The sequence below is a fragment of the Pholcus phalangioides genome, unplaced genomic scaffold (genome assembly GCF_987345545.1).
Source record: "Pholcus phalangioides strain wild (caught in Gottingen) unplaced genomic scaffold, Ppha-v1.0 ptg000015l_1, whole genome shotgun sequence".
In the NCBI taxonomy this organism is placed as follows: Eukaryota; Metazoa; Arthropoda; class Arachnida; order Araneae; family Pholcidae; genus Pholcus; species Pholcus phalangioides.
In genome coordinates this window covers 61,638,789-61,659,099 of record NW_028301608.1, presented here as the reverse complement: position 1 = coordinate 61,659,099, position 20,311 = coordinate 61,638,789, and the positions used below count along the sequence as shown (strand labels likewise).

General features: G+C 36.6%; 1 protein-coding gene across 2 annotated transcripts in view; it reads left to right on the top strand.

Annotated features, from left to right (window-relative positions):
- Positions 1 to 19,973, top strand: part of LOC149076414 (runt-related transcription factor 1-like) — a 43,222-nt gene extending 23,249 nt beyond the window's left edge. Inside the window, exons 3-5 of one of the 2 annotated variants that reach the window (XM_089245542.1) lie at positions 4,655 to 4,816; positions 18,413 to 18,580; positions 18,844 to 19,973. In XM_089245542.1, coding sequence (XP_089101668.1) covers positions 4,655 to 4,816; positions 18,413 to 18,580; positions 18,844 to 19,502 — 989 coding nt within the window. In that variant the 3' untranslated portion in view covers positions 19,503 to 19,973. Of the gene's footprint in view, positions 1 to 4,639; positions 4,817 to 18,412; positions 18,581 to 18,843 lie in introns of both variants that reach the window. The other variant, XM_089245541.1, reaches the window with a different exon arrangement.
- The last annotated feature ends 338 nt before the right edge of the window (positions 19,974 to 20,311 follow it).

The following is a 20,311-nucleotide window of genomic DNA, read 5'->3' as shown; positions in this document are numbered from 1 at the left end:
TAAAGATAATTTCATTCCATTGTGCCGTCCACATCCTTCTTTCATCGCACCATTGGCGGCGGAGACGTCTGTGGTTCTGCGTCAAGGGTAGACGAAGCAATGGACGTCTTGCGGACAGACCACTCTGCTGTAAACGGCGTCGAATGGTACGCGCAGACACTGGATGACGCGGTACAGACTGAATGTGCTGTGCTATGGTTCGTGATGTGGCTGAGCGATCCGCCACTGCCATACGCACAATACGCCTGTCATCACGTGAAGTGGTGCACTGAGGTGGATGCGATCGAACACGTCGGTCCGTCGTACCCTCCTGCATCCAACGATCACATATCCGCATTACAGTTGTTTGGTTTCGTCCAACACGACTACCGATTTCCCTGAAAGATAATCCACAATCTCGGTAGGCCACTATCCTTCCTCTGTCGAACTCGGATACTTGATCAAAAGATGATCGCTGTTTTCTACGAGGCATAATTGATCGTTTTTTTGAAAAAACCACAAGAAAAACACAATTGCCGTACTTCAAATCGTCGAAATCTCCAAGCCTTAAATAGCGCTTTGAAGTGGCGCCACAGGCGCGCGTGATGTGCGTCTGCGCTGAAATTCTAGTCATTTGCATATCTCACCTCCGCTAATGCATGTTGTAAATTTCATATTATTTGCATGCTTCCTTCAGGGTGTTGCATTTACGGTGGCCAGCAGTGTATTTATGAATGAATCTCCAATATTTTGCGTCATTTGATTAATGTAAAAGTTTACTTTATTTTGAATGAATTTTTATTAAATTACATTCATGGCATGTTATTTTATCAAGCGCACAACGTAATATTGACCAATCCTTTCTTCCCCTTAATGTTCGAAAATTTGAAGAAGAAAAAATTATCGAAGATATGTAGATATATGTGGCATTGTACATAGCGTATATAACCGAAAATAAGCGTACCAAACTTGAAATAAATTTATGATTAAATAGTTAAGTCATTTTAATAATATTTCTACTAAATCATCGTTCTTAGGATTCACGACCATGTAAAAATATATGAGACCCTTAAAACATAAACATTTTGGAATAACATTGGCGGAGATTCATCTCAATATCGAGTAGAAATTTTACCTATTTTCTTCTTCTTTAATACTTAACTTTGATCCAAATAACTTTAAAAACTTAATTCCTAATTCTCATTGACTCAACCAAAACTGAGATGCAGTTGGGAAAAAAATTAATTAATTAATTTTTATTCCACTAAATTATCTTCGTATCAAAATATATTTCTGAACACCAAAGAAAAAGCAAAGAAAAATCGAAAGCAACAATCGCAGTGATAATACTTCTAAAACAAACTGATTTATAATCTTCTTTAAAAAAAATTGGGATTTTTTTTTAATACAAAATATTAATTTCATTGCCTCAATCACAAAAATTATCATCCCCTAATCAAATGGTTATTTTTTTCCTTCCCGAAAGTTATGAAAATTCAAATTTCCGCTTCTAATCTCTTCTCGTTTAAAATTGAAAATTGAATGTGACTTCTTGTAATTTTTTCTATAACATCCCCCTTTAACGAAATCATTTTAGGCTCTAAATGTTTCGAGACATTAATTGGGAAAAATTGAATTTCGTTTATGTTAAAAACAAACCGAAATTTCACGAACGAGTGTAAAAATAAACAAAGATTAAAATTTTTGCTTGTAAATAAATTTAAAAAAAAATTAAGATTTTTAAGCTAAATGCAAACAATTTTGTGCAGTTATTCCAAAGCAGGAAAATTTTATAACGTTTAATTAATTTATGGATGTCAATCTTTTTTCCGATTTTTGTCAGGAATTATTACAAGTCCAGAAGAAAAATCCGTCAAACATGATTTGGTATTAACACCAACCATCGCTGTATAATCTCTAGAAAATTTACCGATTATTATTATCTCGAGTTACGCGAGAGGAATTTGATGCCCGAGATTAACTTCTCTTTCTTCTTATTACTCAACACGGTAATTTTTTTGTATCTAAATGTGATTTTTAAGACTTTTATGGCAAGTTTTGAATTAATTTTTGTTCGTCGTTTCCCTTGGCATTACAAAATTTGTGTCCGGATGAGACGAGAAATATTATAATGAGGACTTGATTCGTGATTTCATTAATTAATGCAGTTTAAAAAAAATATTGATTTTTAATTGTGAGAAATACTGAAAAACATTTTTGGGTAATAATTTACAGTATTAATTGTTCGTAATAATTTGTTTATGTTGAAATCTTGGCAGAATCTTTTTTTTTGTACAGCATTCGAACTATGCGCTGTGATTAAAAATTGAATTCACTGAATTACGAGAAGCAAAGGGGACTTGATTATAAATGACATTTAAATCTATGGAATGCATCTAGTTTTGATTATTGTTGAGTCTCCAGCGGTGATACATTTTCCTATTGGAGTGATAACAAACTGGACTGATGCGAGTATGAACTGATATGTACAGCTGTCATGTTTGAAGGTGTGTATTTCAACTAATATCCTTACAAAGCGCTTTTGGATATTGTCGTTGAAATGCTTCATTTATCGGTCAGTTTGATTTTGCTCCGATGTGTCCAAAACAGTTAAAATAGCGATTTCATTCGTCAAATTAGTCATTTTCACTCATTTGACGTTCAGTAGTGTTTCAGCCTGCGGCTAAAAGAGCACAATAACGTTTTCAAATGATTTAATGGTGTTATTGTTGATTACCTGCCATCGGAATCCTTCTAAATTACCTAAAACAATAAAAGACACGAAACTGTACAACTTTTAAGCTGTTTGACAATGGTCCGGGATTAACCATTACCGCCGTAACTGAAGATGTAGTCAAGATGGCAGGCAGACCGGAAGCTAAGCTGTGTATGTTTCATCGAACGACAGTCATAAAGTCTTAAAACAGTGTTCCAACCATTTCGAACTTGCGGACCGCTGAAATTAAATGAACAATTCCGTAGACCTGCATGAATAGAAAAAATAATTTGCGGATCGGAAAAAAAATATACGTATTAGGATTGTTGGGAACATTGCTGCTATTTAGCGAATAAAAATAAAACTATCTGTATAAATCTTCAAGTAAAATTGGTTGTCGGTTTTAAACAGGTATGCGGCATGAAAACGAACAATATTTGGTACAATGCGTACTATACATTGTTTGTTTTCATGTTTTTAGAAATTACCGTTTTAAAAAGTTTCTGTAAAGAAAACTAATTTATGTTGATTTTTTCTAGATAATTCAAAATTCTCGTCTGTGTTTAGGTAAATAACATCAATAATTATATTGATCTCGAAAAATTATGAGTAAACTGAAATTACAAATTTGCAATACTAACACATTTGAATGACGAAAAGTTATTTCATGCCCATGAACGCATAAATAGGGAGAGAGATTAGCGAGGTTTGTATACACCGGTTATCGAGTCACTCTTTTACGGGTTCATATTTTTGCTCTTCCATGAGTGGCCTATTAACGAGGTTTGACTGTGTATATGTACATTAAATAATACTCTATAGAAAACGGTGTAGTGTAGAATTTATAGTCAGACTGTTAGGTTCGCATTCGCTCCTCGAAGTTGGGAATCACAGAGAACCAACTTCAGCCGGTCACCACTGTAAGGACAGTGGGATTGTTGATCTCTCTGTTAAAAAGTCTCGCCACAGAGAGCAACAGGTGGCGACACAATCATTCAATTCTTACACTTCACTCATAGTTGGTAAAATTGATGGTAGCACTACACATAACAAGCATTACACAGAAACGAACCTCGCGTTAGATTCACAACACGTATACGCACATTCCGGCACGCACCAATTCATTAGAAATTCCGTAGAGGATTGTGTGCGACGTGCATGTACGGTTACGTAGTAGTAGTAGTCAGACTGTGAGTAGCGCCTCCTTTTTGAAGATTGAAAACTTGCGAATTCTGTAAAAATGTTGTTAACCATTCAATCTACTTTTGTTCAATTATAATTTGATTTTTTTTTTAAAAGTTGAATGTAAAGATGTGCGTCCGTATTAAAGGGGCTCAGGAATATTTTAATACTTTGCTATAGTAATGAATCGCAATAAAAAAACGAGAGTTATTGTCTGCTTTTGTTATCCTTTAGTGCGGTTTAAAAGACAAAATTTAACACAAATTATGACTAACCGTAAGATTTCCAGTAATTTTGATGATGTCGGAACAAACGTGGGAACTTAATTTAAAAAATCATGGCGATAGGCAGACCCAAGGTGCACAATTGATACCAAAAAAAAATAACATATAATCCTGTTTATCATAATTACCTCACCCGTCACAATGGAGAGACTGTTATGAACCGGTTCATTACAAAAAAAAGAATGAAAGTTTTGTGGTTGTTCAATCACGATACTAATAATACCAGGAAGAGAAAGAAAGCTATCACTGCAACTTTTTTATCATACTGATGTAATTTATTGCAATTAAGCGTCATTACCAAAGTCTGATTGTAGTAGTTTTTTTTTTTAATGTGTATTGTCATAGTTCATGAACCCTTTCTTAAGGAAAGATCCTTGATATTTCTTAGCACTGAAAAAAATTAAAATAGATAATGATGTTTTTTACGCATAAAATTAAATCTTAGATTTTTCCCGTTCAGTTTAAATATTGTAAATAGTTTTTATTCCCACAGGGCAGCATCACCAACAGCTCAGGGCCTTCGCAAATGCCTTCGGGCACAGGCCTTTCTTCGATCCGAGGTTCATGGAACCTCTCCGTGAATGGGAACAGTTCAGGAGGAAGACGGCCGAACAGTGGGCCCTTGAGTTACCGAGGAGGCTTGGAGCACCGTCTGGTGAGTATCGATTAGCGATGTCTTGACAATTTTTAAAATAGTAACTTTCATTCATAATTACCTAAAATACAGAAAAATATCTAGATATTTCTAGATATCAGAAAATATATCCGGCAGAAAAATATGGTATTTTCTTTTGGTGAAGTGCTGTTGTGCGCTCTCTAAAAACACCCTGTACCGCCTTTGCTATTGCGATTTGGCCGCACATTCTATGACAAAAAATGCTTGCGTCGATAGCTTGAATTACCTCTTATTTAGTTTGTCCCATGAATTCAGAATCACTATAGATGCATCCGATCGCGGGCAAATAATAAGTACCCGACGCACGGACTATTCAATACCTGAACAGACTGAAATGACGAGTCCCACTTCAATTAAATCATACCGGTGAGACACTAAGAAAACATACACTGAAATGGCGGCACTTTCACGATGCCATGGGCCCTGCCTGCCAGCGGTGGAACTAAGGAACGCCTGATTTATTCCAGCTTGAAGTGTTTTCTCTTGGTGCTATATCTACTTGGTATTATAGGGATCTCAGGTACTTTTACCAACAAATTCCAATGTGTACGTTTTGTTACGTACAGATGCTGGGCGCCAATCACCTGCATAAGCTTATGTCATGTTAGGGTCGGCGAATGTACCGAGAGGACAACTGCTCCTGTTACTGGTTTCACTTGGCCACCACTTGTGTGGAAGAGCATTCCATGGATATCTCAGTAATGAACTTTACACCTGAAGGCCCAGACTTGAATCCCATTGAAAATGTTTGAGATTTTGAGGTGAAAAAGTACCGTTAAATGAACCAAAGTAAAAAAAATGACTCGAAAGGAAAAATATTTTCCCACAAACACCGCAAAACTAAAAAAATTACTAACTTCTGAATAAAATTCAATGGTGTACGTTTAACTTATACCAAGCAATTTATTTGAGGATTATATAATTAAGTGGGTTAGACGTGACAAATATACACAACAAAAATCATAAAAATTAATTAGAATCCACGAACGTTAGGGAAAAGAAATTTATTGCATAGGCTATACACCAGTGTTTTTCAATCTGTGGTCCACGAACCCCTTGGTGACAGTGAGTACTTTGTAAGAGTTTCGCGGGATCATTTTCATTCACTACCATGTATTGCACGAATGACACATTTATTTTTGGTTTCATAGAATCTCTAATTTATTTGGATTTTATGGGGGAGGGTGGGTTAGCTCCAAATTCACCATTGTAGCAAGGTTGTCCACGAAACATTGATTTTCAGTATATTATGACAGCTGCAGATGATGTTTGGTAAGCATTACTAACTCCGCGTATATCACATTTTGGTTGAATCTATGGTTGGTTTCATAGAATCTATTGAAATTCTAATTTTATAGACGCGCCATAGATTATGATAACGAACTCTACACCTTACCTGGTAGATGTTATTGTGTACCTGATTCAGCGGCATTTTAGCCTAATTATCATAGTTATTATAAACCTTCTCAGTGGTATGATCTAAATATCTCCTCTCTTAAGGGACTCTTAGCATCTACAAGCGCAGATGTTTTGTAAAATTGGTTTCTCAATGAAACACATTTCCTTATACTGTATCTGTTAATTTAAACCTGCTGGAAATCGAAGAAAGCCCAGTTCATTGAAAAGAATTGACAGTTTAGATCAGGTTTAGTGATTTCTACTATGCCGCGGAAATTGTTAAGGAAGAAATGAACACTAATTATACAATATAAAATATTGCATTAGAATATGCTAATATGCTATCATTAACTCGATTCTCGTGAAAACGTGGATAACTATAATGAAGAAAATTCACTACGGAAGATTTCACAATGAAACACCTGATAGAAATACCGATATACAGGGTATCCTGGAAGGGCTAATACCACCTTTATCTCATCAACCGTCCGTCGTACAGGTAGTTTCAATTTAAAAAATGCTCAAAAGGCGTTCAAAAATTACCCTGTACCGTTTTGAGAGTGAAAACTACTGTATATCCCAAAAGAAAAAAAGCTTAATTTTTATACATTCACCCGCACGTCCTCTAACTTCCAGTTAGAAAGTTGTTGCCCTGTCTTTCCTGAGGCCAACAAAAAGAATTCCAAGTTTCTAAGTGAAATATTCGCTGAGATATTCGAATCCAAAAGTCGGAGAAAAGTTGGAAAAGGCCAGCATAAATAAGGGAAAAGGACCGATGCCCGTGTTAGTTTTTGCTGTTCTTTCATAATTTTTCTCCGATTTTTCAATTTGAATATCATATATATATATTTCACTTAGAAACGTGGAATTTTTTCTGTTGGCCTCGGGAAATGCAGGTGCTGCTAAGGTGACGGTAGCGCATCTGACTCCGTATTGATGAGACGTGATATGAGATACATGATAATAAATTATGAAGTTATAGAGAATATATTTGCATCCGATTAAGAGAGAGAAAGACGACGTGGATTTATCTCGTGTGAGAGCTGGAGCTATCTAGTCACACATATGGCCAGGGCATCCGGTCACATTATCATCTCATGCTTCAGTACAGAATGTACTGAGATTCTTTCACGCGACCAGAGCGTGCTTGGTAGAAGAGCCAATATGCAAAGTATAATAATAATACATATAAAACTATTGTGGCTCTACACAGGGAAACAACTTTCTAATTGGAAGTTAGATGACGGGGAGGGAGGTGTCAAAATTCAGATTTTTTTTTAATTTGTGACGCACTGCATTCTCACTCTCAAAACTGATACACGGTAGTTTTTGAACGCATTTAGAGCATTTTTGAAATTGGAATCATTCGTCTACGACGGACGGTTAATGAGATAACGGCCGCATTAGCACTTACAGGACACCCTGTATATATATATTTTTTAATGTTAAAAAATCTCAGTAATTATAGACAGTTTTGCTAATCCTCTTTTAATCCTCAAATTTATATCAAAATAATTCCAGAGCAAAATTTAATGAATGAAAAATTGGAGTAGCAAAAAAAAATTCAGAAAATTATTAAACGCTGAATAGGAAAAAAAAAAGGTATAATATTAGCGCAAGTAATCCAACATAATCACATTAGAACGTAAATTATTAAGGTGTGAAATATTATAATTTTTTCAGTATAAAATATAATACTTTATGCATTATGATTATATACATTTTTTTTTCTCGAAAAATTGTCCATAAGCAAAAAATATCGCCCGCGCATTCATTTCTTTTTAAATGATGTTCAAGGCACCACTTTATTCCTGAGACTCTACATTTTCCTCCTCGATTTCTTCATTTTCCCTCTACTTTAATCTCTTTATTCTTATTTCTTCTCCTTTAACATACAGTTCTAATGTTGATAACCTTAGTCTCTCGCGTATCACACCCATGAAAAGGAGCTGGCAAAAAAAAAAACTAAAAAAGGAGTGTGGGGGGTGTTTTTCCGAGGAAAAAAAAAAATTGAAGGAGGATTATTTTTCAGATTGTCATTTGGGAAAATCGCTGTCATTAACACCCTCTCAAATTGGCTTCGAATCTGGCGACTGGCTGGCCGCTACATTTGGCCTTTTAAAGCCCTTCTCTTTACTTTTTTTTGCTTTCATTCCAATAGGTTCGCAAAAAAAAAAAAAATACAGTATATATATAAAAACACGGCTTTTAACTTAATGATGTTTGTTTTAATGAGCTTGAAAGAATTCGGATTTATTCGATCGGGATCTGTTCCGGAATACTTTTAAAAGGCTACCTCTGAATGCTTCTCATGCGTCTTATGCGACTTTCTTCAGTTATTGGGTGATGGTTTGAGGAAAATCTGATTGTGTGTGTGTGTGCATCCAATCTTCGGAGAGTTCGGGGTAATCAAGAATCGCATGTGAACAGAAAGTTCCATCGAGGATAGAAGTATCCCTCAACGGCAGGGTGGTTCGTATACTTTTACGTTCCACGGATCCAATTCTACCAATAAACTAAAGGCCGCGAGTCCGTTTGTACCAATAAAACGGAGGTCCCAGAATTTTTTTACCATTACAATAAAGACCACGCACAAAATAATATCCAGTTTATACAGGGTGTGCCATAAATTCTTATATAGTTTAAAAATTCATAAAAAAAATTGAAGGGAGAGATAGGTACATTTAAAATGCGCTTTTTGAGAAAGACTTATTTTCATATGGGGGAATTTTTTTTGGTACGGACAAAAGAAATTTAGTTCGAATTTTTGTCAATAAAGAGCTTGGCATGAAAGCAAATCACAAAATTTTAGACCATTACCTTTCATCAACTTCTTCAGTGTCCAAAACGTTCGTAAATCTTCAGCCGGTGATTTGTGGCTGAGGAAAAACTTGGCCAATAGCGCTTTCTCCACCAATATCAACATCACGATGAAAACCTTATGTAAGCGCCCGTAACTGAAAAATTCAGAAATGAGTGATTGATCGTACATCCTTGCATTCTATAGGACTCTGATTTGTGCATATTCCCAGTGATTCTCTTTCGTGCAGCTCTATTTTCTATATCGACCAAAATGTGAACTAAATTTTAATGAGAAAATCGACAAAATTTGTAATCAAAACTAGACCGTGTCACACGGGTCACCGCTAAAGATGGCCGCCACATCAGAAGTAAGGAAAAATATAATTGCAAAAAAACAACAATTTTTTTTACGGTAAAAGTTCAAACTATGCATGTATTGGATGCAATGATTCAAAAAGAAAAAAAAATGTAATTTTTGATGCACTTCATCAAGATAGGAACATGGCTAGGAGTTTCAGGGTCGTTTCACCGATGCGGCTTAAACGACAGAGAGGTTTCGCAAAACAAGCACCTGAATATATAGCGCATACATGCATGCTCATGCTCAACCCATGGCATACAGGCCAAATGTGGCCCGTGGAGTCAAATAACCAAATCACTCAAGAAAGATTATCAAATCACTTAAGTGGCTTGCGGCACATTTTCACAGATCATCCCACTGCCAACGGCAATTACCCAGATCACTTTAGCGACCAAAATCACGTGAGCGACTTGTGGCATATTTGCAGATCATTTTAGTGGCCCTTGGACATTTTCGGGTCATTTTTTCTGTCAAATGGCTCAGTACAATCCATGCGAAAGGCCAATACGTATTTTAAAGTCCCGAACGAGTGATACGTGTTCACATGTCAAGTTCTACTCCCGTCATCTCATAGAAATCTTCAACCCTTCTTGGGTCGCGACACTACCTTTATCAATCATCAAACAAAGAGCACCCTTATGGCAACTTTGACACGAGTATGCCCCTGAAATCTGCACAATTGTAATCCTTGGGTACAATTTTCACAGGGTGTTTAATTGATGAAGTGCTCGCGAACATAAAATCGAACACGAGTATTGAGCACTCTTGGTGCACCATGGCACTCGCGAGCAACAGATTGAAGATGACTACCTTATAGCCTAAGATAGAACATTAAATTTTCAACAGGTCAATCTTTCCGGTAGCGGGAACTTAGCGGTAGCATCTTGTGAAAGCGTCACCTATCTGTGACCTCCTTAGGTTAGAGAAGAGAAGATCTATCACTTCTCCAAGTTTTGGGATGCAACCTGTGATGATCCAACGAAAGATTTATGACAGGCTCATATTAATAAGGATTTATTTTTACTCGGTTTATATTATTATACGTTGTTTCACATCATTGGGTAATTTGCCTATCAGGGCCTTTGTATTTAGTCATGAAATTTTAATATTATGCGTTGATTTCTGAATTACATTAAAGAGACAGGGTTTCGATAGCTCCGTCGATGTTACACACTATTATAGTAACTTCAGCGTCAAGAGTTGGCTCGGGATTGATACGGACCTCCATTTATCTAATTCAAGTAACGAAGTGCAGTAAATTGCCTCGGGGAACCAACGCTTTTCAATCACTCGATATTTCTTCGGACACTTTAGGAAACTGGCGATAATTGGCGCCATTTGGGACTCATTTGCCGTAAATGCAACCATTTATACTAGGAAAAGACAGAAAGAAGAGAGAGAGAGAGGAAAATGTATCCTCGATAATATAAAAGTTTGGAAGTTGAGCGGCAACTATCGGGGACAGTAAACTAAATAGTGTGAATCAAAGTGAATTTCAGGTGGGGGTGGGGGGGGATGAGAAGAGGTGCTCGGAGAGAAGAAATAAGGTGATCAGAGGTGACGGAGAAGAGGGGAAAAGAAGAGTTTTGTGGTCCACATGTCGCATCGGTCCTCCATCCTACTTAACCTGGCATTTACCCCATGACGCCCCCAGATAAAACTGACACAACCGTACATCATCCAATCGCCAAGCCCTTAAATCTCATTGCGTTAAAGGTAATTAAGCAAAGTGATGAACGATCTTTGGCGGAACTGATTTGGCGAGAATGAGGAAAAGGGGTGACGAGCAAAAAGGCAGATTACTTTCGATCGAAGTTTAGGTTGGAAAAGAGGGACATGGACGTCAACTTTGAACACTGTTTCTCACATCACACATTTTTTTTCTCTCTCTCTCTCTCTCTTTAATCTAAAAAAAAAAATCCCTTTTTACCCCTTTCTCGTTATTTTTTTTTTCTTCCCTCCGAGTCTTAATTTTCTAAATTAAAGGATGGAAGAGGAAAGATTTCGATGGAGTTAATGTCGGGGAAAAACAATTCCTCAACCCCCTCCCCTTTAACACAGAGTGTTTTGATCTTCTTGAAAGAAAAACTGTCAGGACTCAATGGAGAGAAATTCAAGTTGACTACATGCTATAATTTCTATTGAAATATCGAGTTAGTGTACACTAGTTGGCAAAAAAAAAAAATGCTATATTATGAAAAAATGCATAAAATGCAACGAAATTTGTGGTACCAATGGAGCGATATGTTTCTGGGCATGTGTGATTTTTATTTTTAAATCTCGCATGTTCAGAGCTGCGCGCTGTACAAGGTGATATTGAATCAGTACAAGGTAAGAAAACACAGTTGAATAACGGAATCAATAGCGCAATATAATGCTGTCGATTCGGCAGCACAAAATGGCATTGATTGAATGAGATTCCTTATGTAATTTTGAGTTATTATTTCCCATGTAGTGTTAGCGATACTCTACAGTTTATCCTGGTATTGTTGGAGAAGAACTTTCATTCGACCATCAGTTGGGTTCAGGGGGCTGCTCGAGCTCATCTGCCGCCCGGGTGCGAAGCCCCCAAATACGACCCTAGTTGGAAGCTGAAAGGGCTTTAACTTAGGGGATTCTGCGATAAAAACCTGATTTTTTTTATCCATCCATAGTCCCACATCACTGTTTACCCAACAAATAGACCACATGTCCCGCTTTCAAAGAAACTCTGGATGTGTTTTGGTCTAGGGTTATTTCATTGTTCTTAATTATACCAGGTAACTTTTTTACACCTTACAGTTCTCATTGATAAGCTATCATATTTTCCTTCCTTTTGGAGATGAATTTTTCTAATTGATTTCACATCTCCAACGTAGAGTTAAGCTTTATTAAAGCCAAAATATCTACTTCAAGGTTCCCAGGGCATAAACTGGAGGGAGTGAGATTCTGGTACCCCAGTCCTAGATCAAATGAGAATCCAAATTTTTTCTTTGCCATTAATTTGACTGCTCTTGAAATCACTGGATGAGGGTACCAGCACCAAAACCACCAAGGATCACCGGCCACTTCGCCACTTCGTGAATTGGCCGGTCAATGTCCGAATCTCAGACATTTGACTGGCCAATATTTAATGAAATTGATAATAATTAAATAATTTAATAATTCGTGAATTGGCCAATTCCGGGCTTTGGCAGTAACATATATATTTCTGGTCTGTCATAAATAAACCCTATTTTAAGAAGGTTCTTGCATGCCGGCCATCCTAAAACGGGGTCTCAAAACTCGATGTTTATGAGACCATAAGCAAAAATAAAAGTGATGCCTAATAAAATAAGAGATTATATTGCGCTGGCTGGCAATTCAAGTCTGATAGTGTAGACAGGAAGGGCTTATGATGATTTTAAGACCATGGTCACCTCACCCCATGGGAGAGTTGGCAGGGATCTAGCCTGGGGGAATCCAGTGATTTATCATTCTTTTATTTATTATTATTATTATTTTGTTAATTAATTCCCCCCGTTTTTTTTCCATTGATCAATTGACCATCTCATCCAATCTGTTCTACGCGGGGTATCCATAGCATATTATGGTAGACCGTTAGTTATGTTACAGTAAATGTAATTAATCTTGGCAAGTTAGATAGATTTCGCGGATTTATCACATTTACTGCTGATTACTTCCCAGCTGTGTGTGTGTGTGATATTGGTAAATATGATAAATCGTCAATGAACTACTAAAATTTAACGGATATTTTTGCTTAAACTTCAGTCCAGTCCAGGACAAGGGTGTTCAAACTTTCAATTGCAGGGCCACTTCATTGGTTTTAAAATGAGTCGCGAGCCATAGTGATTTGTTGAAAGCACAGCTTGTTAAATTATCTGAAATTGTGCCGCTCAAGTGATTTGTAAATGTGTCGTGGACCACATAAGTGCTCTGGAACTGTTCACTGGTCACTTCAGTGTTCTGGAACTGTGCCGTGGGTCACTGGAGGGATCTGGAATTGAGCCGCGGGCCACTGAAGTGATCTCGTAATATGTCACTTAACTCATTTATTCAAAATTAGATTTGAGGTCACGTGCCACACCAGATGACTCCGAGGGCCACATTTTGCATTCGGGTTATGGGTGATGAATTCGGTAATGTTAGTTTGTTGTTTGCACATGCGACGGGAAAAATTACATGACATGTGAAAATATTTTTGTTTCATACTTTTCTCATTTCAATTTAATTTTTATGGCGAAATGCAGGTATTTTTCAGTCATGACGTTCCAGCAGAATTGATAAGTGATTGAAATTTAAACTCAATTCCCGCATGATTCCATCTTATTCATCCAACTTACCATCTTCACGTGGGAATTATGCATAGTCGCCGGTAAAAGTGATAAATGTAGTGAAATTTATCAAACTTACCAAGACGATTGCGCATAATTCACTGATTTATCATATTTATCTTAATAGTTTCCATATCAACCTGAATATACAACCACTACATGTAAGATATTAAAATAAAGACCGCACATGGCTTGGAACACGTTGCCATATCTATCCTTCAAATTTCCTAGCATTTCATGCATCTTGTTGCAATTTCTCAGTCCGATAAAGTTACCCCAAGTATACAAATCCGTTATGGCCCCAATAATCGATTCAACAAATTGAATACGATCGAATGAATTAACATAGATATTTTCAATCGCTGAACATCAACTGATTTCAATATAATTCACTTGCAGCTACCGGTTATCACTAATTTCTGGGTAAGTCCGAATATTTTACGTTTCGTATCATTTTCCCTTGAATACAAACACGCTAACGTGCGTGATATAATGGACACACTGAATAATTATAATAGATAACGCGGAAATGACATAAAAGTCATAAATTTTAAAATCCATGGACGAATATAATGTTCGCGATAAATGTTGGAGCGCTCTGAATGGAAATCGCTGGTCTTTCATTTGTTTTAATGGAAGATTTAAACGACCTAAGATTTTATTTTTTCTTTATTTTTTGCTGGTTTGGGATTGGGATATGACAGTGACAGCCACATCCGGTCACACGACAGCCGGAAATAAGACAGGAAGTCGTTGCTGTGGCAACCAGAGACAGTATAACCAATCTGAGTATCGAGAAAGTGCAATTACATACATACATATATAAGAGTGGATGGGAGAAATGGATTTTTTCTTTTCTTATCTCCGCTCTTCTAGTGCACCGTCAATAAGGACCTGGGTACTTAGAAAATTGTATTCTCACAATTCAGGTTTTCTTAAATAATTATAAATATCCATTCATGTTTTTGTTCATTGCAATGTCAATCGACAACGAGGTGATTTGACTGTTATTCAATGAGCAGTCGAAAAATGGACACGCAATACGGCGAGACGAGTATACTGGGTGTAAAATCATCCTTTGTCCATTGAAACATTTGTTAGTTATAGAAACATTCTTTCAATTAGAAAAAATATACAAATAACGTGCCCTTTTGCATTTCTTGTTAATAAGAGATATACACTGAAATACAAAATTTAATTTTTTTAAACGGTCCTCCCGTCATCTAACTTCCAATTGAAAGGTATGTTTCTCGAGCCTAACAAAAAAAAAGTCATGTTTCTAAGAGCATAAGAGCTGAGATATTTGAATTCAAAATTAGCTGGAAATGAGGCAAAGAACAGCATATATTAAGAGACAAACTCGAGAAAAGTTTTGCAGTTGCAGTTCATCGAAAACGAGAAAGAGAGGCCCGTTGAACTCTCAATCTACAATATTTCGGGTAATATTGCACTTAGAAACGTGGATTTTTTTTTTCGTTTGGCTCAGTAGAGGCAGGGCAAGAACTTTTCTATTCGACGTAAGAGGATGTATGGGAAACGTATAAAAATTTAAATTTTGTATCTCAGTTCATATACCACCCCATTAAGAAAAGCGACGTGTTTTAAATGGTCTTGTTACTTTTCTAATTGAAAGTATGTTTCTATCACCAACACAACGGTTCAAAAGGTATAACTTCAGATCCCGTGTAAATTGCAAGTGGGGAGGAAAACCAAAAACTAAAAAATTAAATTTCATATTTTATGCATACTAGTATACAGCCGCTTGAATAACAAATGACATATTTGAGATCCACATTCGACTACTTTTTCTAAGTGGAAATTTTTGATATGATCATTAGTTCAAGACTTGTACGGTGTCTGTACATGTGCAAGGATTTTTACTTTGCACTCTATAAATAAAACACTTCGATTATAAAATTTTACTTAAAAATATATTTTATACCACCACCGAGCAAAAATTATAAGTTACCCCATACGCTTCGCATGGTTCAGTAACATTCTGGAATTTAAGAACTTTCTTTTCAATAAATCAATGTGTAAGTGCACTGCAACGTAGATGCACGAAACTCCAGCCAATCTGGCTCGTTCTAGAATTTCATCCAATCCACTAAGCAATTTGAAAAATATTTTATTACTAGCTATAATACCCGGCGCTGCCCGGGTTTTCTTCAATGAGGTTTTTTCTATTCTTTGAGGGACATACAAACCGTGTCCACGTTAACCAATATATGGCGACTTCCTGCGCGACTCATGAAATAAACAAATCTAGATTTAAAGAAACATAGAAATGTAAAAATATTTTCTTTTCCTTTTTTTAAGGGGCGCTAGGCATTCCCTCCCCCTCTTGAACTTCAAGTTATCCATCTGTCTGTTTCTGTTTCAAAAAATGCTTAGTTAAAGTTGTGGAATTTCTTCGATGTACTTTATGTGCCCATAATTAATTTTAAAACAACTTCAACTATATGAATTTATGCAGTTGAATATCAAAAGATAATACGGAGACATTAATTTCCATGCTTCAGAAGATTTAAATAAAAGTTGAAATCAATGATATTGCATGAATATCCAACTCAAAAGTAGGTCCGGGGCTAATTACTTCATATTTAATCTGATGGGCTTCGTATATGTCTAAGCGAACTCAATATTTCAAAAATCTGGAATTCAATACAATTTTTAAAATTATTGATGTGGCGGCAAATCCTATTTCTACAGTAAAATCGGCAATTTTAACACTGATTTCTATATGGATCATCCTTTGCCTTACCCGCAAAGTGATGCTGATGATAGCGTCTATTCAAAAAGCTCTTATTATTGGGAGGATTGAAAAAAGTAACAAACCATTGTAAAGGAATAAACTATCATACATATACGTCAGCATTGAAGAAATGACAAACCATTGTAAAGGCATATACACGTTTTAAACGCATTGCTAGGAAACCACGGTAACCGAAGTAAACGTTAGGAAAGTGATTGTTGAGGCCCAAAAACCATTGTTGCACGACAGTTTTTTGCCCATTTGGGGCACTGACGAAATTTTAAAGTAGCCTATTGTTCAAGTCGGGTCCCATTTGGTATATATGCAAAATTTGGCGACGATCGATCTAAAATTGTAGATTTGTATAGAGAACATACACACACACAGACAGACAGAAAATCAATTTTATATATATAGATAGATTGTGACGTAAAATATGAGCTGTGAGGCTAATTTTAATGTGTTTATTCGATAATTCATTATTGATTGTGACGTAGCTGTGTGGGGGAAAAAAACCTCTGTGCATATCAAAATGAGTTGGTACATTTACATCAATACTTTTGTCATATTTCGCATTCAAAGAAATTATTTTCAATTTCCCCCCCCCCCCCACAAAAATAAATTCTTAATCGAAAAAAGTCACACTTGCAGAAAAATTTTCACAGGATATATTGGTTCCGTCTTGTAATTTTTTCCCCTCCACCTTGGAAAGTTTGTTTCTCCTCACGAAGTATCACCGTGCAGTGAAACAAACATCACGAACCTCTTCTGTGTGATCACATATGCTTTCACGAATATTTCTTCAAATTTTATTATTGATTGAATTTAATTACTTTTATCAATTAAATATTTTGGCTTTATTAGGAGACGGATGTGTTTCTTCTTCCAGATCAGATACTAATGTATTTCTTTTGAGAGAGAAAAAAATACTTTTTGAAGAACAAAAAAAATAATAAAATAAAATCTGGTTCACGATGAAAAAAAAAAATGTGATTTTTTGTTTTAGATCAGTTTCCAAAACTTTTTATTCTATCTCGCTCCCTTCTTCAGAAATTTTTTTCTCTCATCATCCCCCCCCCCCCAACTCAAGTGAGTCCATAGGATCCTATGTTAAATCTGAAGCTTCTATCGCCCACTTTGGGAAACAGTGTTCTAGATCAGTGTTTCTTAACCTTTTTCAGCTCATGGCCCCCTCATGGATCAGATTTTTTCTCGCGCCCCCCCTGTCCTATCCAGGGCCCCCTCTACCCTCATCCAAGAGTGAGATACTTTCTATTTTTTTATTATGAATGCAATTTTAATAAATCAGGACAATCTCTAGAATCCTGGCTAGGCGCGGATTCAAATGATGGATTATCATCTCCCAGGAGTTTAATTATATAGTAAAAAAGGGTCTGTGTAAAATAAGAGACGATCCAATGAGCATGCACGATAAATCGACTCTCCCAACACATCAACCGTTGCTCTGGGGGCCCTCCATACTTAGCTGGAAGTAACAGCTTACATATGAAAATCATAGTCCCCCCTCCCTCCATTATAGACATGAAGACCCGGGTCATGTCCACATAGACTCAAGGGTTAAGATGCCCCTAGTTCTATGGACGGATCTGATGAATTCTGAAAGTAGTAATATTTTTCAACCATGTTTCACTTTTAAAGCTTTTCTTTTCACAGCTCTCTATGACTCCCTTCACCACCTGTCGTGGATCACCTTTCTTCTGATTTTCTCCCGTGGCCCCCCTAGAATATCCCAGGACCGCAAGGGGGCCATATGGCCCCAGGTTGAGAAACACTGTTCTAGATAATAGATTTTTGACTGTATGTTTTCGATATTTTTAAGAAACTACCCTATAAAGTTTCTTAAAATTGGGCTCTCTCTCAACCAGCGAATTTTTTTCCCACTAACTTTTGATTAACTGAAAATTTTGTTTTATTTTCCTTCTCAGATTTTCCGCAAGCTTTCACGTTCGTGGACCAAGCTCAATGGCCATCCTACAATCCTAGCTATCCTCCTTATCTAACTTCTGCTGTCCATGGCGCAAGTTTCCCTCTGCATAACCTGGAAGCGTTCTCATCACCGTGCGTTACAGCGCAAGACAGTAACCACGTGAGAGGTAAGAAATTAAATTTATAGATGAGAGTCGACATCGTCCCTCAATAAATAGAACTTGAAGCAAATACTCTAACCAATTTTTAGAGCTAGAAGTGACATAATCATGGACCATGAATTTTTTGCCAATTAAAATATCTATAAGTTTATTATTACACTTATAGTTATTTCATGTTTTGTTATTTGTAAATAGCTGACCGACCATATTTCATACCGTAATATGTAGTATATTTTGTTTGTATTTTAAATGCAAAAATTACTTTTCAGGCGAACAAAACGTCTCTCCGAATTCAACGCAAAACGCCGAAGTATCTCGCCAGAACTCACCATCCGCGTTCACGTTCAAGTCCCTCCTGAATAACATTGGACAAGACAAACAGCCGGACAATCCTCCAACAACTACGCCGACGGACTTCAGAGATCACAAATCCGAGACGGTAACCTCTTCAACTAACGTCACCGGCGGCACCAGCAGTAGGGCAGGAACATTACCCCTTCTTGCGGCTGGAACATCGGCGTCATCTCTGTCCGTTAATCAGGCTGGTTACATGCTTGTCTCTCAAGGATACTACGGTGCAGCAGCCAACAACGGTGCACCCGGATCTATGTATTTCAATCCAGCGATGGTCCCTCCGTCATTACTGTATCCTCAACTCTATTCTACGGTGTCACAGACGCACCTGCAATCGTCCATGCAGTTTTTCGGAAGCGAATTGCATAACTCTTTAGCGGCGCGCGTCCGAGACGAAAACAGTCTACAAGAGATGGAGATCATAGGAGACGAATCTCGGCCCCACAGTAATCGTGAAACCGAAACCGTATCTCCCACTAGTACTACGACCATCAGTACCAGAACGGCAAAAACAACTGCGAAAACGGAACTTGGAAAACCGACCGAAACTAGTTCTGTTTGGCGACCTTATTAGGAGTTGGTAAATTACGTTCCAAACTTCGAAAAACTGAAAAGTTTCAAGATTTAAAAAAAAAAAAATCTTTCCAATGTGAACTGTAAATATACAAAAATACGCTTCGGTAATGCATGCCAAGGCTCTCAGGGTCTTTATTTAGAACAGTGGCCTCAAATCTCCTCTTTATTAAATCTTCAATAAATATGTGGATTTGAAAGTGCACGGAGAAGAAACAAACAAAGAAGATGGGCTCTGTGTGAAGATGAAACGCATGTGGGCATGAACAATTATCACCACTTCTAATGGCCTACCATGGCATTGCTTTGACGGTAAAGATGGAATAGTATTGGGAAAAGAATCGGACACATTTTTCATGTGTGTGATAGATTTCAAACTGAATTTTACACGAAAATGAATATAAAAAAATATATTCCATTGAAAGACGGTGATATCAAATAAATTAATATAAATAAATTTTAAAAAATTCAATTTATGGGACTATGACATAATCTGAATGTGAAAGACATTATTTCTTGTTGTTGAATGCGATATAACTTAAATTTCAATAAATACTTCTATTTGATCTACTGAAGCATTTTTTTTCAAGTGGACATTTGTGTAATGAATGCAAAAAAAAAATTCTTTATAACATAACTGAAGAAATTTCGTAGAAATACAGTGTTTCCTGATAGTTCTTCTTAGGGGTATACACAGGTGTGACATTTGGAAGGTACACAGTGGGGTTAAAAAGGCTCAAGCAATTTCTTACAGAGAATTTTGAGTTACTGACCTACAAAAAAGCATTCTAAATCAACAAAAAATAAGAT